At 38.6% G+C, this 23,477-nt stretch overlaps 1 protein-coding gene across 1 annotated transcript in view; it reads left to right on the top strand.

The window, feature by feature from the left end:
• The window catches only part of LOC104026950 (homer protein homolog 1-like), a 58,219-nt gene that overhangs the window by 7,639 nt on the left and 27,103 nt on the right, over positions 1-23,477 (top strand). The window contains exons 3-5 of the mRNA XM_075725620.1: positions 3,332-3,424; positions 9,025-9,167; positions 23,249-23,405. Of these exons, the coding sequence (XP_075581735.1) occupies positions 3,332-3,424; positions 9,025-9,167; positions 23,249-23,405 (393 nt within the window). The remainder of the gene's footprint in view (positions 1-3,331; positions 3,425-9,024; positions 9,168-23,248; positions 23,406-23,477) is intronic.

Here is a 23,477-nt window from a genome sequence, read left to right as displayed (position 1 = left end):
GAGAAAAATGCCAAGTCACAGACCTTTTCAGAAGCTTATGGTAATGAATCTTCAGGACCTTTTCAGCAAACTGTTCCCCCTTGCATTATATCTTAATTATCAAATTGTGATTTTCATGTGAATTAAAATTGCTGATCATTGCTACTAAAATTCATAAAGGTAAAACTTTTTGTGTTATTGTAAAATTAACAAATATATTTGATGGAGGGAAAAGAAACTTTTGTTTAGATTACAGTCTATTCAGTCACTGGAATTGGTAGATATATTGGTCTTGGAATCAGAAAAGCTGAATTAGAAACCCTGGATCTGCTGTGTAGCTTCAGAGAAATCACATCTATCTTCTCTTTCTTGTCTTGTGTCTCTGCTCAGATTACTAACTCCCGCTTCTGTGCACTGGCATTGTAGTCAGGTTTACCAGCATGCTCTTCGGTACACCTAGCATTATAGAACATGAAATCTAATTTAGGGCTCAAGGTACTACTGGATATTAGTAATAGTGCTAACAAATAAACTGTATTAATAGATTTGTTCAGAAACAGGTTGCTTCTAGAAGTAAGTTGCCTTAAAAATTGATTCTGGAACTTCTTTTCTGTACTTGGTTTATCAAAATCCCTAAGTGAACAGCCCTGTTGTATGTAATTTGTTTTGCAGTAGTGTCTCTGGGCCCCAATGAAATATTTCAAGTTCCAGGGAGCAAAAGACAGCCTGCAACCACAAAAAAACTTAGTCTAGTCTGTGAGTGATATCAACAGGTTAATGAAGCAAATAATCAGAGCAGAGATAATAAAAGTTATGTCTTCTAAAAAACTAGTTATTCTCAGATCATTGTCTGCTTAGTTATGTCACTTTAAACAAGCATATGACTTCCAAAGCATATATCAAGTGTTTGACGTTTGGACTATTCCTTTTTGGTTCATGTGCCTTTGTCCAACTAAACTGATTACTAGGGTAGAGTGAAACAGCGGTAACCTCTTTCTGGATGATTATTGTGACTGTGAGAATTAGTGGAGCGAGACTATCCGGTATAAAAATAAAGGCACTCTAATCCAACTTCACATGCAAACAGTATAGAAGAAAATTAATTAAACATTTGTTTATCTTCATTAGACCTTTTCTCAATATGTCAGACCACAAGTTCACCTCAAGATTGTTCAGGAGTCAGGCAGAAGTCAGTGATACCTAAAAGATGATTCCTATGTTGAAGAATATTACTTTCACAGGATCAGGATTTCCTAGCACAGTCCCTCTTGCTGCTGTAGTAGGAGGAACAGAATGTCCCATGATATTCAGAGAAAACTGAGGCTAATTTCTCAACCAGAATATAAATCTGTGCTTTTGATAGTATCCCGCTGTATGGGAAGAAATATTCCTTGTCAGGATCACTGTCTGTTTTATCCCTTTGAATTCATAGAATCATAGAATCGTTTAGGTTGGAAAAGACCTTTAAGATCATCCAGTCCAACCATTAACCTAACACTACCAAGTCCACCACTAAACCAGTTAAGGGTAGAGTAATAATTTCATGTTTCCTGGCTTGGTGGAATTAGTTGGCCTGATTTATTCCAAATAACTTAAGAGTATGCTAAATGCCAAAAGGACCATCACAGGTACTTGTGAGATCCTCTTGTAGTCTCCCTCCACAATTTTTCCATCTTTTCCTTAAATTATTAATCCTCCAGAGAACCCTTCCTTTCATACCATGAGATCTCATCTTTGTTATTTAGGAATTTTATCAAGAGATTGCTATTGTCTGTTGCCTGCTTGCCTCGAGGAATTCTAGTAAATTTGTGAAAAATTTCTCTATGTTAGCCTTGTTGGCTTTTTCTTAGAATGTTATCTATTTATCCGTCTATTCATTATGTGTGTGTATATATATATTTTTTTAACAGTTTCTTACCACTGTGATACAGAAGATCATATTTACTGTCTTGTATGTCTTCAGCCATTCTAAACCTCAGCATCATGTTTTCTCATTTACCAATCCTCTGGTCCTAAAGCTGATTTAAATAATAGGTTATCCATCAGATTTTGAGGTCTATCTACAACTCTTAAATGAGTATCATCCAGTTCTGGTGATCTGTTGCCAATTTTATTATCTGTTCTGAGACCTTTTTTGATGCTGAATTAGAGTTTCAGGATGGTATATTTTGTCTCCTCCTATATTCAGGAAATGTATGCTTTTAAATAACCTGACAGCTGAAATATAGGATACCAGTGGAGAGAAATTATACTCCCTCAAATACTAATAGCCTACCAGGAGAAGTAGTTTAAAGACAACAAGGTTTTTTAGATCTTGGATAGCAAGTGAAGTTCTGACTGAAAATAGATGAGAGTAGCCTTCATCCCTTCTAAATGCATGCAGTGCAAAGCAATTTCTTTGTATTCTGTTGCTGGAGAGATTTAGGAGCTGTTGGTGAAGTTTCCAATGTTTTTGCAGAATTATTTCAATCTTAAGCTGATCATAATAAGAACATGTTCTATATAAAAGCAGTAGCAAGCAAAAATGAGTGCTTGGCTACTATAGCAATTAGTGTAGTGTCAAGCTGAGATCTATGAAGCCAAATTTTTCTCTAGCCAGAGAATCTAGGCCCTATTCTTAATAAGTTGATTTAATCTATCAAGTTTAAGGGTGCATGTATTTCTAAATTGCTGCTTTAGCTATTTTCTGGAAGAGGTACATGTAGCAGAGAAATCAAGCTTCATATGGCAGTTCAATGTGAAATTCTTGAATTTAGTGTTCTACGTATATGTGAGTGTTTAGTTCAATGAATTTGTTCTTTAACTTGATTGATGTCAATGAACAATCAAGAAATGAACTTGACTCAATATTCCCACTGCCTGCTTTCTTAATTAGCTACTGAAAATATAAATGCTGTTAAAATTTGGGAAGAAATTAGTATTGTTTCGGTCATGAAAGAATGAAGCCCATTGAAGGCTCTAGGCTAATAGTGACTACAGTAGGCTTCAGGACCAGATCATTTGTTGTCAGGAAGACAGTAAAACCTGAATCTGAAAGCAGCTGTACGAGGCAGCTTATCACTATTATTAGCTATATATGAGGTGGGGTTTTTAACACTATCGGCAACAAATTAAACTTTGTTGTATCATAATTTTCCTGTCATATAAACGGAGTACATTATGTCTGAAAGGTATGTCACTGTGTAACTCTCTTAAATGAGTATCTAATAAGGAGAACAATTAAAAAATTCTACTGACAGAATTTGACTTTGTAAAATGTTAAGTACAGCATTCTGTTCTGCATGTGATATAACTACTTCACGCCTACTCTTTCTCTTTTTCCTTTGTTTTTTTTAAACGTATGTACCTTCAGTTTGCGGAAAAATTTCAGGAATTCAAAGAAGCTGCACGACAAGCAAAGGAAAAATCCCAAGAAAAGATGGAGCTAACAAGTACACCCTCTCAAGTGAGTCTTATTGCCTGATTCAAGCCTAGTACTTCATATTCTGTGCTACTTACCGTATCTTATACACACATGTTGTATTAAAAATGAACAGGGTACTTCACAGTTTCCCTGAATCCTCTCAGCAGTCAGCTAGAAGTGTCAAGAAGTCTAAGAATGCATTTAATATACATTGCAGAAGTGTCAAAGGGGCTTGCTTTAATATAAAATTGGCCTTTTGTTTATTCTCATCCTTTTCTTTGAGCTTTCCTCAGAAAATATGTTATGAGTAAAGATGGTGAGCAGTTATGTAAGTAAATCTATAGTAAAGACCTTTTGTGGTTTTTTTTTTCTTATTGTATCTATGAAACTTCAGGTGATGCACTGTAAAGGACTTTATATAAGAATCATTACAACAAAAACTGAAGTTAAAACAGCAAACTGTTTTTACTTATTTTTTCTTGTTGTAGTATTCGCTTGTGAAATGTGTTGAAGGAAGATGACAGATTCACATGTGGGTTCTGGAATTTTATTGCAGTTAGCCATGTTGTAAAAGAAGAGTTTATAAAAGACATCTCAAAACATGAACTGGGATAATATAGGCCTAACAGGAGGATAAATTATTATACTCATATTTACATTAGTCATGCCTAAAATTAATTTACCTGAAAATGGATACTTTGAATTTGCTTTGAAAAGAGAAATTGCATGAGGCTTTTATGCCCCTCCCCTCCAGTGTTTCTGGCTCTGTGTGTAGCTATTTGCTTTTTTTTTTAAGCAATAGTGAAGACAAAACTAATTCCTTCTTTTGGAGGATGAAGCAGCTTTAAAACTACAGCAGGGGTTCCTGAGCTGAGTAGGATTAATGCAGCTGAGTCTTTTTTTTTTTTTCTGGGGAGTGCATCTTCATTCATTGAATCAATGCATCTCTTGAGTGCTTTGCACTGCAATATGTTCCTGATCTATGATGGAACAGGGATGGCAGGCAGTTTGCAACATGCTATATGAATAGGTTTATTGCCACCAGAAAGCTGCATCTGGTGTCCTTCCAAGAGAAGTCAGTGGAAACCACAAGAATACACAGTGAACCAACCTCACGTTGTTTTCCCAGTAGGCATTTTGCCCAAGTGCTAGGTTGGCTTTTGCTGTTAAAGGGAAACTGCTTGCTCTACTGTAACAGGAGAAAAATAAGGCAGTCTTTTTTTTTTTTTTTAATTAATTTTCTTGACTTCTGATAATTTCCATTAATAAATACATAGATAATGGAAGTAGGTATTTCAGTATTATAACCTAGTATATACTTGGACTTTAGAAACAGTGAAGTGCTTCAGCCAGGCCTCTAGTTACTCGATATTATAGGCAAAACAATTACTCTGCTTCTCTTTTGACATGATTAATAGTCTGCACTCAGAAGTTAAATCTGACAGTGTTGAATGGAATGACTTATTTGGTTTGGACATAAATTTGAACTGCTCATTCAGAGACAAGATGCTTTTGTCTAGCAGTTGCCCAGGGTTAAAGCTTTCTCTTAATCTATACGAGCTATTAATATTGTTCATTTTCCAGTACAGATTTCCCTTTATACTTGGAGCCTAACATTTTATACTGTAGGCAGTTATAGAAATGTTACATTGAGTGATTCTATAATGCACATTGAGAGCTGCGATTTATTTACTGCACACTTAGGAATAATTTCATATTCAGGCCTTACTTTTCATCTCTTGGCTTTTAGCCATGTGTCACGAATGCAGGTCTGTGAATCCTGCCAATTCACTATGAATGAGTGACTTTACACAGTTTGATTTAGTAACAGTTAGAATTTACTTGTAGCAAATCGCAGAATTTGATTATAATATTTTTAACAGCACTCAATCATCAATGATTAATAAAGTGATTAGACAAAATCGATCAAAACAGTGACTTAGTTACAGATTCGAAGATGGCAAGGTTCACTCTATTACTACATGGAAGCGCATAAAAGAAAATTAAATCACACTGAGTTAGAATGATTTGTAAAGGGATTGCGTATATATGGAATAAGGGGGACCCTCCCGTTGAGTCACGAGGTTCAGAATGGCCCCCCTTGCTTTCTAAACTCCTTCTCAGAGAGGAGCCGAGGTGCGGCTGGGCCCACTCTTAGTCTCAGACTTGGTCAGCGGTTTAATAGGAATAAGGATAATGCAGCAGTATAAGACTCCCTTTGAAATTAAATCGTACATCTACAGACTACTTAAACTGATTCACACATGCATACACACAAACATGAATGCATATATGAAAAAGGTATACCTGTTAAAAATTCCCCTCGAGTTTAGTGAAATACTCACGTCTAATGCCTTGGCATTTCTCAACGGGCGAGAGCAGAGCCTCGAGGAGTGAAGAATATCAGCAGCCCAGGCTCTGTTGTCGATCTCCGGCAATGGAGTTCTGGTGGCAGCAGACTTTTGGAATCTGCTAGTTTTCGCTGACTCCGAGATTCATTTCGATCAGAGGGAGATGCTGGTGCGGCCCGCGGCAGTCCAGGAGAGCTCAAAGGGCCTCACTTAGGACTGCCGTTTATAGGATTGTGAGATGATTGACTTGAATCACCAGTAAATTTCCATCCGAGCCACAATTCGGGTCGGCTTGTTGTTGGAATTCCAGCAACGATGGTACCACCCTGTTTCAAGGCTGTCCGGGGTAGCTGTTTGTTCTCATTCCCCTCGTTAGCCATAATATGAATCTTGATAAGGACAGGGCCGCTCTCTGCTCCAGCCATGTAGGAGTTTCTGGTACGATTAAGGGGCGCTTAAACTGACCAACTCGCTACACAAAAGCTGCAGCCTGGAATTCCTGAGACTGTAAAGCAGCTGAAGTGAAGGGGAAAAACAGAACAGAAAAACGGGGGAGGGGGGGATGTACCACCACACCATGTTGATAAGTTAGCGTATTATTCCAAAAGATACAGTTAGTGCAAGTGCTGACACATCAGCATAATAGTCTTCACATACTTAATGCTTCTCATTAGTTCACCAGAAAGAAGGGAATTTGGAGCAGATGAGAAGCAATGACTTCACAGCAGACTGCAGTGCTTCCGTAGCACTGTGTGTTATTTGAAGAGATTTATGACTGGGGGGAAGACGGGTGCTTCGTAGTGGGGAGGGAAGGTGGGACCCTAGAGACATTTGAAGGAGCACTTGCTGTCATCTTGATCATCTGCCAAAAAGTGACTGCAAGGCATGTAATTCCAGTGTTGCCTTTCTCAATCATTTTACAGCTGCTCTTTCCCTTTTGCATAGTGATCCTTTGCAGAGAGGGAGAGTAAGAGGAAGGAGAGAGATTTTCAGTGGCCAGTCAAGACTTCTTAGGAACCTGGCTTTTTTAGGAAGCTTTGACAGGAAAGGCATTGGGAGGTAGCGTGTGAGTAGTGAGCTCTATAACAGTAGCTCAGTTAGCTACAAGTGTCAATCCCTCTGCTGTCTTGGTCTTGCAGATATCATTCTGCATTAAATTAATAATAGGTAGGAAGATACAGCATATCAAAACTGGAAAATATACATGTAAAACTTACATAAAATGAGTTACATTTCTCTTGGTACTGCTTTAAAAAAATGTCCTTATTATTTACCAGTTAACTAAATTACCAGATATGGTACATTGCCTACCCACTCTGCTACACAATTCTAGAAGATAAAAAGAGAAAAAGTACATGCGCTTCTTTCTGCACTCAATATGTCCCTACAGGTTGACTCTATTAAAATATCTCCACAACTGGTGTAACAAAACCCTGCACAAGATATTTGCTGTTCAGCATTGTTTGATGTAACCCTGCAAATATTACTGGTATGTGTGAGTTTCGATTCTGAATGTACTGCAAAAACTTGTTGTGAAACTAAGGAGAAATAGAAAACAAGAGATAACAACGGAAATATCTCATAAATATAATATGTATTTATAGTTCGACTACTTCCCAGAATTAGCCATGTTAAAACTTAAGAACAATCTTGTATAAGTCCACTGAAGTTAGGCTGTTTCTCTAAGGTGTTATGAGCTTTAGCAAAGTGTTGGTACTATTTAGCTAGATATTTCCACCAGAAAAGTGCCTCAATGACCAGGAAGTAGTAGTTCCATACTGGAACTATTTTTTTGGATATGCTGTTTCATCTGATGGCGTGTATTCTTTGGCTACTGTTTTTTGTTTGTTTCTTTCTTTCTTTTTGTTTTTTTTGTGAAACACATAGTAGAAAGAAAACAATACATAGCCCAATTTGCTTATAGATATAAGATCAGATTCAGTATTGGCTTTCAAAAAGCCTTATCCTTGTAAACTAGTTGAAGGCTACAAGTGGAGGCTCAAAATTAGACCCTGATCTTGTAAGATCATGACCATCTTCAGATACTTTGCAATTTCTTCTGAGATTGTTGTTCTTCAGCTTTCTATGCAGTGTCAAAGAGCTGGGAAGAGGAGCTGCTAGCCTTCCAGAGACTGTGTTTGTGCTTCAGTTTAATAACATTAAATAGCAGTTTTATCTCTTCCCCATGCAGATGGTAAAAGGCTGTGTGGCCATAGGAGGTGCTTAGCTTTTGGAAATACTGTAATTCAGCCAGTCCTCTGCTGTGCAGACACGCCTCCATGACATCCATTGAACTCTATTCATGAAACTCTTCTATCTTAAACATTACCACTTGATTACTAAAAGCCTACTAAGACATTTTAAAATTGAGATGAGCTACTTAGCTTATATGACTCACTTATCTCCTGCAAAAATCATTACTTGAAAAAGTATATAATAGGAAAGAAAATATTAAAATTAAACCACGTACAGGGACTGAAAAGCCTATTATGTTCTAACTTAGGATGTGGGCTACAGAGTGTACTTTGTTTTTTAAAAAGGAAGTACTTTTCAGTGACTAGAAATTGAAAAATAGTGTTTGTTGGCCAAAACATAAATGTACATGTTGGCGTGATGAAGGCTGATTAAAACTGCACCAGTGCCTTCTGCTAGGAAGACAGCCAATAAGTTTTTCAGGTGTCTGGTTGCATAGCAGTAGCTGCCTGGGTATAACTGGAGTATTCTCCTTCCCAGATAATACCATGACCAGCAAGAGCTAGGCCAGGCTAATGTGTCTACAAAAGTTTTGCAAGGACTGTGCTGAACAAGTTTTCTTTACAGATGGCTCATGGGTGAAACTGTGAATGCACCACCAATGGCCCTTCCACTGTTCACTTTGGTTAATACACAAAATGAAAGCTAGATTTTGAAACAAATATCAGAATTGTTTGTTTCACCGTGTTAGAATATAAAGTAAGAGATAAGAATCCTGGGTGTCAATAGTCACCTGTCGTGTAGCTGGCTGAGGGCTGAATATAATATCAGGTAAGAGAGAGAGGTCTGTAATAAGCAGGAGGCTGGATACTTGCAAATAAATCATAGGTCAGTTGTGTTTTGTGCAAGATAATGTGAATCCTATGGTAATACACTTCTAAATTAAATTCACATGATGAAATATGACCATGAGGGATGCTGGATGCTGCCTGAAGTTCGTATCTCATTTAAGAATTAATGTTAGTGCTTATATACACATAGCCCTCCTGAGCAGGTCACTTGATAATTCTAATGTGTCATTTGTTTGTTTTACTTAAGGAATCAGCTGGAGGGGATATTCAGTCTCCTTTAACGCCAGAGAGTATTAATGGGACAGATGACGAGAGAGCGATGCTGGAAGTGACGCAGAACTCGGAACCAAGGGCTGAACCAACCCAGAACGCATTGCCATTTACCCATAGGTACAGATTCCATTCCCACATCCTGATTAAGTGATACCTATCTTCTTTCTCATTAAAAGGACCTTCTCCCATGTCGTGGCTTCCACCTAGCAAAGTTAAGGATTAAATTATGTGAATAAAAAAAAAAAAAAAAAAGACTGGCTTTCAGATTTGCAGTATAATCTTTGTTTTCACAAAAAAACCATGAGGAAATCTCTTTGAATAAGATTTTGGGGGGCGTTATTTTATAGTTTAATCAGCTGAATGCGAGCCCTTGAACACTGGTTAGTGCAGGTGTCCCTTTAACAGGAAGCGTTATTTCAGTGTTTGAGATCTTAGTAAAGTTAACTGCTTCTTAGAATATTCCAATTCAATTATTTTTGCACACATTTTCTTTAAATGACTGATAGGATTGGATGTCAGCCAAGGGACTCTTACAACACTTTTGGATTATAAAATTTAAAACAGCCTTTAACTGAACAGTTCTCTGACAGTTGAAAACATTTTTCAACTTTTTTTTTCTTTTTTTAAATGTGAGAAGTGTAGTTCTGCTTCAGACTGAATTATAATTCATTGCACTAGAAATACTGTACTCTGTTCTTTAAGAAAACTAGGACTTTTAATTTAACGGTACAAATGATGAGTTAAGATGGGTATATCTTGCCTATTAGAAATTATTGTAAATGGGACACTCAATAAAACACACTATGTACTGAGACCATGGAGAGTAACTTAAATATTTAATAAACTTAGAGCCAAGCTAGAAATACTAGACTTTTTTTTAAACATGGTCTGAATCAGTTTAAATAGAGTTTAAGTGCTCTTGATCAAAGACTGGGGAACACTAGGATGTCAGATATATCATGCAAATAATTCAGAATGAGCAGAGATGGAATTGGAATTGTTTAAGACTTCTCATTTTTTGTAAGAGAATAATACTATTAAACATATCTGGAAAAAATAATTTACATTTTCAAATGAGAAAAAAATTATACTTTTTTAGCAGAGTGATTGTGTTTATTTTTACACTTCAGTTGTCACCAGCGCATCTATTACATGTTTTATAAGACACAGTGCTTTGTAAGAGAGCTCTGTGCATGTTGAAGGAGTATTACAAATGTTGCACATCAGTGTTCTGTAACGAGTTCATTTAAACTTACTGCTTGTGTGTTGGAATTCTCTATCAATACTTTTGTGAAAAGGAGTTGTGATGAAGTCCACACAGGACTCAAATGTAGGCTCTTTGTGTTTCAAAGTCACTTGGCCCCTGCACCTCACACGAGGTATAGTGTCTGTTTTGCCCTCTCACCTGCTCTTCTGAAAGATCTCTGCGTTGCTGTACCTTGTCTGTCCACTTTATTCTCTTTAAGAGAAAGGATATATGTTAAGGTTTTTTTGGCAGTGGGGCCAAACCCAGTGGAGTACTTGAGGGATGCATTTTTAAAAAGAAAAAAAAAAAAGTCTGTAACCAAGTACATTTTAGTGAAGCTGAAGCTCCATTGAATGCATCTGATACCAATTTAGTCCTTCTTTTATTGATACCAACAAGTTACTTGCCTTCTGTGTCGTCTCTGGTGTAGTGGTGGATAATGAGAGACATGGACATCTCATATGAGAAGCTGCACATATATATAGATAGAAGATTTTAGAACTGGGTATGTATATGCTGTGTGGTTATGGTATCACTGCCATCTGGAATGCCTAATGATAAGCATACAAGTATGGTGACAACATTAATGACTAAAAAGTTACTATTCTTGAAACAGTGTAGAACTAATTTTTCTCAAACTTCCAAGCAGACTATAAATAAATGTACCTTCATCCTTTAACAACTCACATTGGAGATGAAATGATTGATTTACTTTATGGATTTATATATTCTTTTTAGTCTTTTCTGTATTGCTCCCTTCTTAACTGCCCCCTCTCCTTGGAGAAGAGGGACACTGGAAGCAGAAATCAGTCTGGCTAGCACCATCCTCTGCAGTTATTGGAGCTTAAGAATTAGTAATTTATTTTATCCCTGCTGGCATTAATAAGGATACTATTAGATATGGAGCAGGGGAATCTATGTTACATCTGACCTGAGTTAGAAGGTGCCAAACGTCTCAAGTCATGGAGTGTTTCCACTTTCAGTCTTGGATTCACCTAAAATGCGCTATGTAGATCCATGGAGGAGTGTTTTGCCATTTGCAAAGCGCTCAGGTTGTGTTAATGATGCCCATATGGACTTACAAATTAGCTAATTTTTAATCAATTAGATAACTTTCTCCTAGACGATTGACCATGGAAGTCAGAGCCAATGATTACTGGCAAGAAATATTTAAGTTATGGATTCTCTTCCTGTTGAAGGTATGAGATAGATGTGCTGCTGTGCTAAATTCTGTTGGGTTAAAAAGAAGAAGAGACGGAGCATGAGTTTAGGAGGTGGCTATAGCTCCTATTCCTTTGCTACACCTCTCATGCCGTAGTTAAAGCTTCAGAATTAGCAACTGTACCTTGAGCAGCTGATATGGGCTCCTCCAGCAGTTACACAGAAAAGATGATTGGATAGAGCTGAGTGAACACTTCTGTCCCCTGGAATATTTTTCACTCCCAGGCACATGTGGAGGCTGGCTTAGGAACTAACTGTGCTACGTCTGTTGACTTCTCCCATTCATGGCCAACATACAGTTGTCTGCATGGTGCAAAGAAATCATGGTGAACTTGATGAAGCCACTTGCTGATCTTATATGTTTATTGATAGGTGTCATGGTTTAGCCCCAGCCAGCAACTAAGCATCACGCAGCCGCTCGCTCACTCCCCCTACCCCAATGGGATGGGGGAAAGAATTGGAGGAGTAAGAGTGAGAAACACTCCTGGGTTGAGATAAGAACAGTTTAATAATTGAAATAAAGTAAAATAGTAATCATAATAATAACAATATAATAATTATAATAACAATAATAATATACAAAGCAAGTGATGCACAATGCAATTGCTCACCACCCGCCGACCGATACCCAGACAGTTCCCGAGCAGCGATCGCTGCTCCCCGGCCAACCCCCCCCCAGTTTATATACTGAGGATGATGTCATATGGTATGGAATAGCCCTTTGGGGCAGTTTGGATCAACTATTCTGGCTGTGCCCCCTCCCAGTTTCTTGTGCCCCTGGCAGAGCATGGGAAGCTGAAAAGTCCTTGACTAGCATAAGCAGTACTTAGCAACAACTAAACCATCAGTGTGTTATCAGCATTCTTCTCCTACTAAATCCAAAACACAGCACTATGCCTGCTACTAGGAAGAAAATTAACTCTATCCCAGCTGAAACCAGGACAACAGGATTCAGCCAAACAGATTACCTCTGCCCACTTCTTGAAAGAACGTGTATTTAAAAACTGAAGTTTGACAAAGCACAGAAAAGCAGTTCAGAAAACTCTCTATATTAAAAATACATAGCATGAGTACTAACTTAATATATTTTTTTAAATAATTGTTTCATATTTAAATGAATCCCTTATACAAAAAACAACTTTCATCAAAGTTTTGTTGTTTTTTGGGTGTGTTTTTTTTCTTTTGTTCCCCAGAATTTATCTGGAATAGAGCTGACTGAATTTCATAAACTGTGTAGCTGTGTATGCTTTGAGGGATCACTTTGCATCCCTGCAAGAGATGTAGGACCAAGGACCAGGAGCTCTTAATTTTCACATGAAGTAAAAAGCTTGGTTTTAAGTCTAATCCAAAAGATCCATGCTGTCTTAGTAATATGATACTCTTTGGAGTGTGTAATTTTTGCAAATGAATTAAGATTGCTGACGATTTCTCCCTTATTTAGAGGTAGGCTTTACAAGTAAACCTAGTTAATGTAGTAATTCCTTTGGAGAATGCTGTGGCCTGGGTTCTCTGGGGGAAAACTTGGCAAATTCTGCCACATGCACATGGCACTGGGGCCAAAAAATTATGCCCAAGGGGCTTCCAATAGTGCCTGATGCATTTCTTCCTAGATAGGCACCCAAGGATAGGGAAGGGTCACCCGAAACTTACAGCAGGATTGCACACACAGATGGGGTTTAAATCAAATCACACACACATGCAGACAGACCAACAAACAGATCTAAATCAAATCTTGCACACACAGACAAACAGTTCTGAATCAAATTGCACACATGCACACAGAGGTTAACTTGTGATTAAAATTTCCCTTTCTGTGCGTTTCATGAATTACTCACTTTTATGTGCCAGCATTCAGTTGGTGAACCTCACGAAATCAGGCCTTTGAGTCCTCGCAAAATCATCGATGGATGATCCTTCAATCCTCACAAAAATCTACCCTGAGAGGCGTCCCAGCTCAGGGGGAGATACTGGGTCACACAGCCCACTGTGGTCCCAGAGAGCTCAAAAGGTCTCCCTTTTGGATTGCTATCTATAGGATCTCGAGATGATCGGCTTTGGTCAGTATTTTACATTCTGGCCACAATTCGTGCCGAGTCATTCTGGTATGCAATTCAGGCAGCAGATAGCCCAGGTGCGGCCAGAGGGTGCCTGACACCCAAGTCACTGCACTTGTGACCAAGATAACAGCACAATAGGGCTTATCCTGGCATCTCAGAGAGGCCGGGGGGGGGGGGGGGGGGGGGGGGGGGGGGCGGACGACGGACACACGACACGGGGACGGGGACGACGGGGGGACACACACGACACGACAACAACGACGACAGGACACGACAGGGACACACACGCAATTGCACCACCACACCAGGGGCCTCAGTAGCATTAATCCATGCTAATTCAAAGTGTGAATTTACTGTTAAACTGCTTTAAATTCTTGCGTGTACAAATGAGTTCCAGAACGAAAGTGGCTGCAATTCAGATCATTTTAGTGTCAAGGTCACCGTGGTCCTGGTATCTGACTTGCCGATAACTAATTGCTTTCATAAAGTGATTTAAGTGCTATAGGAGCCTAAGTCAATTTGACTTTCTTCGCAGCCAAATACCTAGTCATTTTAGAAAATGGGATGTAAGTGCCTAAATAATTTAGGTTGCTTTTGAAATGTAGTTTTGTTGGAATATTTGAAGTATTCAGCACCATAGCAACAGCAAGGAATTCTGCCTAGTGTTCAATCGTAATTTAATGCACTAAAAAAACTTATTGGGTATCAGTTGTGAAAAATATGAGATTCATTACAGGTGTGAGAATAAACTACTTCCAGTGATACTGATAAGCAATTTCAGTAAAGGAATAAGGGCAAATCTTCTTTTACTTTTTCAGAGTATGTGATAAAATTTTAGGTCTGCAAGGTCTCACAGGCACGAGAATAAAATACTTGCAGTGATACTGATAAGCAATTTCAGTAAGGGAGCAAGGGCAAACTTTTTTTTAATTTTTTCAGAATATGTGATAAAATGTTAGGTCTACAAGGTTTTAATATTTAGTGCAAAAAAAGCTAGAAATTAATTAGCTATGCTTGCTCTTGCAAAGGGCTAAAAGTTATAAGGGGGTTATCGATTTTGGTTTATGCTATATGGCCTTCATGTAGAGATAACCTAGTGTCTCTTTACTATATAAAATTAAATGACTAAGACAAAAATGAGATCTTTTAAAAAGAATAAAATTAAAAGTTGAGCCTCTTCAGAGAAATCAGGGATTTTCGTAGAGCTCCTGTGATGATACAGTGCAAAAGACATGCATAAAACTGTTGTTAACTGTAAGTTTAATGAGAAACAGAGTTTAAATGTCACCTATGTAAACACATCCGGTGCATACTAGCGAACAATACAAGAAGCTTGGAAACTTTATTGTTTCTTGTGGAGAAGAGTGACTCTTCTCTTTGACCCCACTTTACCTTGGGCCAGGACTGAGATCTAAATCCCTGATTGATAAGGATGGTAGCTGAAGCATTAATTTTGTGTTAATACCCAATCTTCTGCATCCCATGGAGTGCCGTTCAAGAGCTCTTCTATTGCTATTGACTCTTAGTGTTTCAATAAGCAGTGAACACCACCATACTTAGGCATTTTTTTTCTCCAGCTTTGTTATCTTCTGCAGGAGTACCATGCTAGGTTACCATAGAGGATATTTCTGTGGAATTCTCCTTCCTTAAAAAGAATTTAATTTCCAGTCTATTCCTCAGTGATAAGCTTCCATATTGAAAGGTGGTCTGTGTTTGTGTTGTGGTGGTTTCTATGGGCCCTGTAATGAATTAAGGCTGTATTATGAAATACAGAACATGGATTTATGTGGTGGATCTAAACAGAATATAGCCACCTATTTGCATTGCATAGTGGTCTGCCATATAGTGGAAAGAGTCTGTACCATTACTCAACCTCTTTGGTCAGCTTCATCCTTCAAGTCTGCAAAGATTTTGACCCTGCCCCAGTGAGCTGATGATCAAAGCATAGGACAAGAGATGCCTAATAACAGGACTGTCTGTAACAGAACTGGAAAGGCAACTCTTCTGTCCACAGGCTGCATGTGTGCTTTGGATGATTCAGAATCCAAGAGCATGGTCAAACTGAAAGGCTAAATGCAAGTGAAAGATCATATATGAAACACCTTGAAAGAGAAATCTGTAATAGCTCCATAAGCACTCCTCTTCCCAAATTTGCAGGAAAAGCTTCTGCATTTCTATCTTCTACACTGGCATAGGAATTGGGAGTTCAAGCATATTGTAGCTCTGAGTTGTAGCAAAGGGGGTGTGCAAAACAAAACAATATATCCTGGAGTGGGATAAACCTTCAACATTTGTAGAAAATGATAGAATCAGAAAAGTCATGCTCTTACCTGCTGATTTTGGCCATTCAGTTGCCTTTCTCACTTTCCAATAGGTGTGTGTGGCTTTGTTATTAGTCACCTCACTTTAAATATGATGTGCTTCAAGGGCCTCCTTCATCTTTTTTGCTATGATCAAATTTGTTGTTTAAGCTGTGCACATTATTCCAATCTAAAGAGCTGATTCACAACTATGTTTCCCTGGTTTTATGCTGATGTACCTCCATTGAGATCATGTAGATATTCCTTATCCCAAAGGGAAGAACAGATCTTTCACGCACCATTAATGTTTCTACTTTTCTCCCCAGGGGAGCTATCTTCCTTTGCTAAAAATTCTTTTGAATACTCTGATTAAGGATAAGGATCTCTTTGAATATTAATTAGTTTTTCATTGGCCTCACTCAAAATATTTAACTCGGAGCAATTTCCTGATAATTGTCTCTTGATTATAACTTTGAGAGGACTTACCCTTTTTTAATAAATTCCAGTTTATCAAATTAGACTTCCTTTGTATATGTCCAGTTAATCACAACTGCAAATAAAAAGATAATAAGCAGTAGCCATAAAGAGGTATTTTTGCTTTGTTTCTTAAGTTTCCTTCTTACAAAAGCTGTCATTCTTACCATAGCTTTCTCTCTTTTGCTGGTCTTTTACTTAAATTATTTATACTGTAGATTACTCTGTCCCTCATGCACATAAGTTCAGAGTCTTTTGAGTGGCTGAATCTACTGGGCCTGTACAAGCAGGCAGCTTTGTATGGACTAAAATGGCAGAACAACTCAAGACACTTATTTCTTGCCTCTGCCAGCACAGCTGATGTGTTGTTACCAGCTGGTTGACATACCTCTCCCACTGATTGGTAATGCTCACTCCACCAGATTCTTGGCCTGCTTCCAACGCATGCCACTATTTACAATCTGCGCGGCAGTTACAGGGACTCTGCTTTGTTCATATTTGTCAAGTCTTATGGATTTAGTTACTATACCAGATGCCAAATTTTGTAGTGAAAGTGCTCCAGTCTCTACTCAACTGAATTCCTCCTCATTTCTGCTCTCCCAAGACAGTACTGCTCACCATACATCTGCAGTGCAGATCACAGTGACACCTGAAGAAAAGAATTTACGTGCTCTTGAGTAACTGTAGTTCTTTGAAACCATAACTACAGTAGAGTAAGAAATCCAATTTTTAAATTAATTAATTTTAAGCAATGAATCCAATATTAAAAATCATAAAATATTGATAAAGCATAATTCTGCACATACTTTATTTCTATAAATCTGAAATAAAGCTTAAACCATGTTTTATAGTGTTGGCACTGCATACAACTCAGCAAACAATGAATAAGCAATATGAGTCAAAAAGCAGAAAACATCTCTTGATTTGGACTGCTTTTGGTTTTTTGTTTCATGAAGGCATCTCGAAATAACTTCATTCTGAATGCAACTCATTAATGCATGCTCCCTGCCCCCTGCCTTCACAAGCCTTCTCCAACTAGCTAAATGTGGTGAACTGGAGCTCTTCGGATTAATTTTCCTTAAGTGACTTACTTTGCAGAGAAAGATAATAATCATGCCTCTGGCACTCTATTCAGGTCACAGATGGACAGATAGCAAAGCTATTCCTCAGTGACTTCCTGGAGTTGTAACTAATCCCCAATGAGAATGGAGATGTTAATTGGTCAGAATGCCTAAAAGTGTGGAAGATCATTGATGCCTACTTGAATTTTCAGGGGGTGTCGCAGTTATGCCATATGATACCAGTCAGCAGTTCTAGGAGTGTTTTGTGGTAGTGATCAAATTATTGGATGCCATAGGTGTTAAATATCTGACTTTGAATCCTTTGCCTTGACGATGGAGCACCATGTGTTGTTCTGACTGTGGATGTGTCTGATGTTACACATGTACTAGATACTGTGGCCTGCACCAAGGATCGGAGATTCAGGGAGAGTTTTGAGCTTTTGCTCGCTAATAAGCGCTTATGATCCCGTGAACAGTTGTCATTGTAAAGATAATTTTCCATGTAATAAGTATGACCTAAACCTCTGTTATGGAAGTATTTTTTCATATAGCATGATCAGTTGAGCCAATAAAACTCATATTTTGCTGTTATCCATTAGAGGCCCATTCTCCCTCTTGTATTTGGCACTAATGTAGTGATGTTTGCAAAGCAGCTTGTTACCTTATTTTCAGACGTTCAGAAGTTTCACAAGGGAAATGAGCAGGCTTTATCCTCTGTTATGATATTTTTAAGTTTGGTGGAGCTTTTCATACTAAGAAACAGGCAACAAGTAGGAGTGTTAAGGATGTCTCTTTTTTTTTTGAAAGACCATCTTGAAACTGAGTGTGCTAGGCAGTCAGTGATGTTAATTCTGACAGAGCTGAAGAAATAACTGTTAAAATTGTGACACTGCCAGCAAAGGGATGGATGGCTTTCAGAACAAAACAAAACAAAATACATGTGAAGGTTGAATTCTTGCACCGTAGGACTGCAAACGTGTGTGTGTCTGTGTCCCCCGACGTACACATACAGTTCTGCTCTTTGTGCCATGGTGTAAAACTTAAAGGTGTTCTGGCAGAAGTTGCATTGCAGTTTGGATCGTTTTGATCATTGAATAAGTGTTCATATTTCATGTGCTTCCTAGAGCAAATAATCTCAGAACACATGAAGAATGATTTGGTTTTGGTTTAGATATTTACAACTGTTAAAACAACCTGACAGAGCTGTGCATGTATTTCCTATGACACAAATGCTTTGAGGGCAGAATCAATTCCTTTTAGCAAAAAGCCTTTCAAACAGGAATTAAGTAAAAGGTTTTAGAGAGAAAGAGTACATGCAGCCCTCCTGTACCTATCCAGAGGGAGTATAGTGCAGCTGTTTCACGATCAAAATTTTGATCATGGGCTCTAGTAGTTGTTGGGAGCTCCACGCGTGGGCTTTCAGCTCCTAGACCTGTGTGTTTCCTGTCCCAGGTGTTAGCCCCAGCATCTTCTCTTCCAAGGAAGAATTCTCATTGTGCCTGAACCATATGTTTCTCAGTGTTCCCTCTGGAACTGTTGATAAATTTGAACCAAGGTAGCTCTACAGATATAGGCATCAATGCAGATACTCTTAGTCTAGCTTATGAACAGCCTGCTGTAGGTGTGCTTTTATCTGGTCCTAAAATAATTAATTTAAATCCAAATAAGTCCAGTTTTAACCAAAATAATCCACAAAGCATAATTTTAATTATCTTTTTTTTTTTTTTTTTAGTTTGTCAAGAAAGAGTTTGAAAAAAGTAAGTCAGCACTGCCAGGATTGGTTATGGGCTATTTTAATCAAATTATGATTTTATGAAACAAAAATTCACATCTTTGGTTCTGTGTTTCCTGGTATGATATCCATCACATTGCTGTGTTTATGTCAGAGAATGTGGAGTTTTATAAGAAGAAACAGGATAAGTCTAAATAGTTGGGAAGTCATTGTGTATTATCAGATACAAAACTAGACTCATTTAAGTAATATATGTCTATTTTATGGAGCCGTAGTACAATCTGTAGAAGATACAGTAGAAATTCTTTGTAGAAGAAAACAGTATATGCTACAAACAAATAACATCTGCATTACAATAGACATGTTCATGCCCACTATGTAGATCTCTTAGGGATAAAAAGTACGATTGAGAAATAATATTGGTGCAGTCCTATTGAAAACAACCAATCATAGAATCATAGAATCGTTGAGGTTGGAAAAGACCTTTAAGATCATCCAGTCCAACCATTAACCTACACTACCAAGTCCACACTAAACCAATCAAGGGTAGACTAGACTGAACCATGTCCCGAAGTGCCACATCTACCCGTTTTTTGAACACTTCCAGGGATGGTGACTCCACCACCTCTCTGGGCAGCCTGTTCCAATGCTTGACTACCCTTTCCGTGAAGAAATTTCTCCTAATTTCCAACCTAAACCTTCCCTGGCGCAGCTTGAGGCCATTTCCTCTCGTCCTATCGCTAAGTACTTGGGAGAAGAGACCAACACCCACCTCACTACAACCTCCTTTCAGGTAGTTGTGGAGAGCGATAAGGTCTCCCCTCAGCCTCCTCTTCTCCAGACTAAACAACCCCAGTTCCCTCAGCCGCTCCTCATAAGGCCTGTGCTCCAGACCCTTCACCAGCCTTGTTGCCCTTCTCTGGACACGCTCCAGCACCTCAATGTCTTTCTTGTACTGAGGGGCCCAAAACTGGACACAGGATTCCAGGTGCGGCCTCACCAGTGCTGAGTACAGGGGGACAATCACCTCCCTGCTCCTGCTGGCCACGCTATTCCTGATGCAAGCCAGGATGCTGTTGCCCTTCTTGGCCACCTGGGCACACTGCTGGCTCATGGTCAGCCAGCTGTAGTCCAGCACCCCCAGGTCCTTTTCGGCCAGGCAGCTTCCCAGCCACTCTTCCCCAAGCCTGTAGTGTTGCATGGGGTTATTGTGACCGAAGTGCAGGACCTGGCACTTGGCCTTGTTGAACCTCATCCAGTTGGCCTCGGCCCATCGGTCCAGCCTGTCCAGGTCCCTCTGCAGGGCCATCCTACCCTCCAGCAGATCGACACTCCCACCCAATTTGGTGTCGTCTGCAAACTTACTGAGGGTGCACTCGATCCCCTCATCCAGATCATTGATAAAGATATTGAACAAGACTGGCCCTAAAACAGAGCCCTGGGGAACACCGCTCGTGACCGGCCGCCAACTGGACTTAACACCATTTATCACTACTCTCTGGGCTCGGCCACCCAACCAGTTCTTTACCCAGCGAAGAGTATGCCTGTCTAAGCCGTGAGCTGCCAGCTTCCCGAGGAGGATATTATGCGAGACGGTGTCAAAAGCTTTGCTAAAGTCGAGGTAGATGACATCCACAGCCTTTCCATCATCTACCAGGCGGGTCACCAGGTCATAGAAGGAGATCAGGTTGGTCAAGCAGGACCTGCCTTTCATGAACCCATGCTGGCTGGGCCCGATCCCCTGGTTCACCTGCACATGCCTGTTGAGCTCACTCAATATGAACCTCTCCATAAACTTCCCTGGCACCGAGGTCAGGCTGACAGGCCTGTAGTTCCCCGGATCCTCCTTCCGGCCCTTCTTGTAGATGGGCGTCACATTGGCAAGCCTCCAGTCATCAGGGACCTCCCCTGTTAACCAGGACTGCTGATAGATGATGGAAAGTGGCTTGGCAAGCTCCTCTGCCAGCTCCCTCAGTACTCTCAGGTGTTATTTAAAAATAACCAGCGCCAAAGAAACGTGCTAGCCTTTGAACCAGGGTAGGCATAGCAGTAGTAGAAAATACATTTTTCGTATTTAATGCTCATATTCCAGTATACAAGCAATAACTTGAGAGCTCCTGACTGTTTTCTTGGTAGGGTAGTAAGGCACTGGGCAAAGGTGAAGATGAAACACTCCACGAATCTCCCTCGCATTATTACTCAGCACTAGCTAGGAGTCTGTCTTCTGGGATCTTCATGGCTTATAAGTTTGTATCCTTGTGGGTATATAAATTATTACATTGAAAAAAAATCCATTTGCTACCCTTTTTGCATCTTAAATTAGGATATTAAGTGACCAAACAGTTCTCATCCTGTAACTGTCCCAGATACAAAACTTTTTATCTGCTGCATTACATCAATATAAAATATTTCTTCTGTGAAGAAAAATGAGTAGTAAGGCACATTTTGTAAACATGTATACATGTCACGCACATGCAGTTAGCTACTAGTCCTGCCATAGCAGGACTACTAAATGGGATTACTCGCATGAAATTGCTGGTGTGGATATTTGTTTGCTGGATCAGAACATCAAGGAGGAGTTGTGAATATGATAATGAACTAGATTTTTTAAGCATGTTTTTTATGGAATTTTTTGATCTACTGTGCTACTATAAATGAAAAGTAAATCTGATCAGAGAAACAGGAGAGTAGACATTGTTACAAAAATTAATTCTCGTCTTCTTTCATATGTGAGTCAGTGTTCCTTGATGAAATAGGATTATCGTTATTTTAGTTTAGTCATTTAAGATTTAAAATTTCCAGTGGTGAACTTCTAATTAGTTGAACACCTAAGGAGCTTTTATAGGAATCATAATGTTTTTGGAATATGCTTTTATGGGATGGGCTGTGCATATGCATGAAGTGGACGAAAGAAACTCAGTGGGCAAAATGGTGGCAGAATGTTTAATTGTTCATATGTACAAAGTTCAAATAAACCTATAAACTTACATGCAAAATAATAATTATAATCAAATTAAGTATGTTAAAATATATTTATTATAATAAATAATTATATTATACTAATTACTTGTAATATACCATAAACCTATATACAAAATCATTTTGGCCAGTTACAGATCATTGATTTTCAATGATGCCTTTAATAGTAAACTAATTAGACAAAATTAATTATTTTCTATATGTATTTTCCATATAGGTGTGCACCTCACATGCTGTTGACATTATACAAGTAAACATTAATGAACTATTTGCATACTAATACATTCACCTGATGTGTCTGAGATGTTTTTCCCTTGCATACTGAGTGCAAGGATAGGGTCTGTGGATGATGGCAGACTAATTATCTGTGAAAAATAAAGCCCCGTGTTTCCTCAGAGAGTAACTAAACTGTAGGCAAGGATTATTCCTCCATAGACTACTTCAAGAACCCCCAACATCAGCTTCCTCTTTGCAATAAAGCAATAATATATCTATGCTCCTTAATCTTTGGTCTCTTTGCTGATATTACTGAAGAAAGGCACATTAACAGTATTATGGTGTTGAAATTCGAGACTTTTGAATTTGTAAGTAGAAATTAAATATGGTATTTAATAAAGAAAGTATATTTCAGGCATAGAAGATTTGCATTAAGACAACTAAGCTGTAGTTTCAAAGCACTACATTAGCTCTCTAATCAAGTTGGTGACATCTCTTTTTTTACAATATATTTCATAAAGTAATAGATTAAAAAAGTACTTACTCTCAATACGTATATATTAAAATGTTGACTAATCACAGACATATTTTAGAATTACATGCTGTTGCTTTTGGGAAGCTGATGTGGATTTCCTTAGCATTTTACTAAAAAAAGTACCCTGTTGAACTGGGAGGGTAGAGGTTGTTTTCCAATAATGATATATCTATATTAAAAAAATCTGTTGATTAATATTTTCTGAATTTAAAGTTTTGATGATTTGATCACTTGGATTCTCGTTTGGACATTCAGTCATAGGAATTTTGCATAATTCTATTTTTCCTGGATATTTTGGAAAAAAAAAAGAAATTAAAAAAAAAAAGAGAGAAAGAAGAGATTTGAGGGCTCTGACCATTCTCATTCTGTCTGTGCAGTTCAACAATCAGCAAGCATTGGGAGGCAGAACTGGCCACACTCAAGGGTAATAATGCTAAGCTCACAGCAGCCCTGCTGGAGTCCACTGCCAATGTAAAACAATGGAAGCAACAGCTTGCTGCATATCAGGAGGAAGCAGAACGTCTTCATAAGCGGGTAAGTCAAGGCAAATGGCCAGGATCCTTGAGGTGGAAGTACTGGTGACTGTATTTGCTCATTTTGTAGTAA

The sequence above is a fragment of the Pelecanus crispus genome, chromosome W (genome assembly GCF_030463565.1).
Source record: "Pelecanus crispus isolate bPelCri1 chromosome W, bPelCri1.pri, whole genome shotgun sequence".
Classification (NCBI taxonomy): domain Eukaryota; kingdom Metazoa; phylum Chordata; class Aves; order Pelecaniformes; family Pelecanidae; genus Pelecanus; species Pelecanus crispus.
Note: the sequence above shows the minus strand (reverse complement) of the source record. Positions and strands in the feature narration are given on the sequence as shown.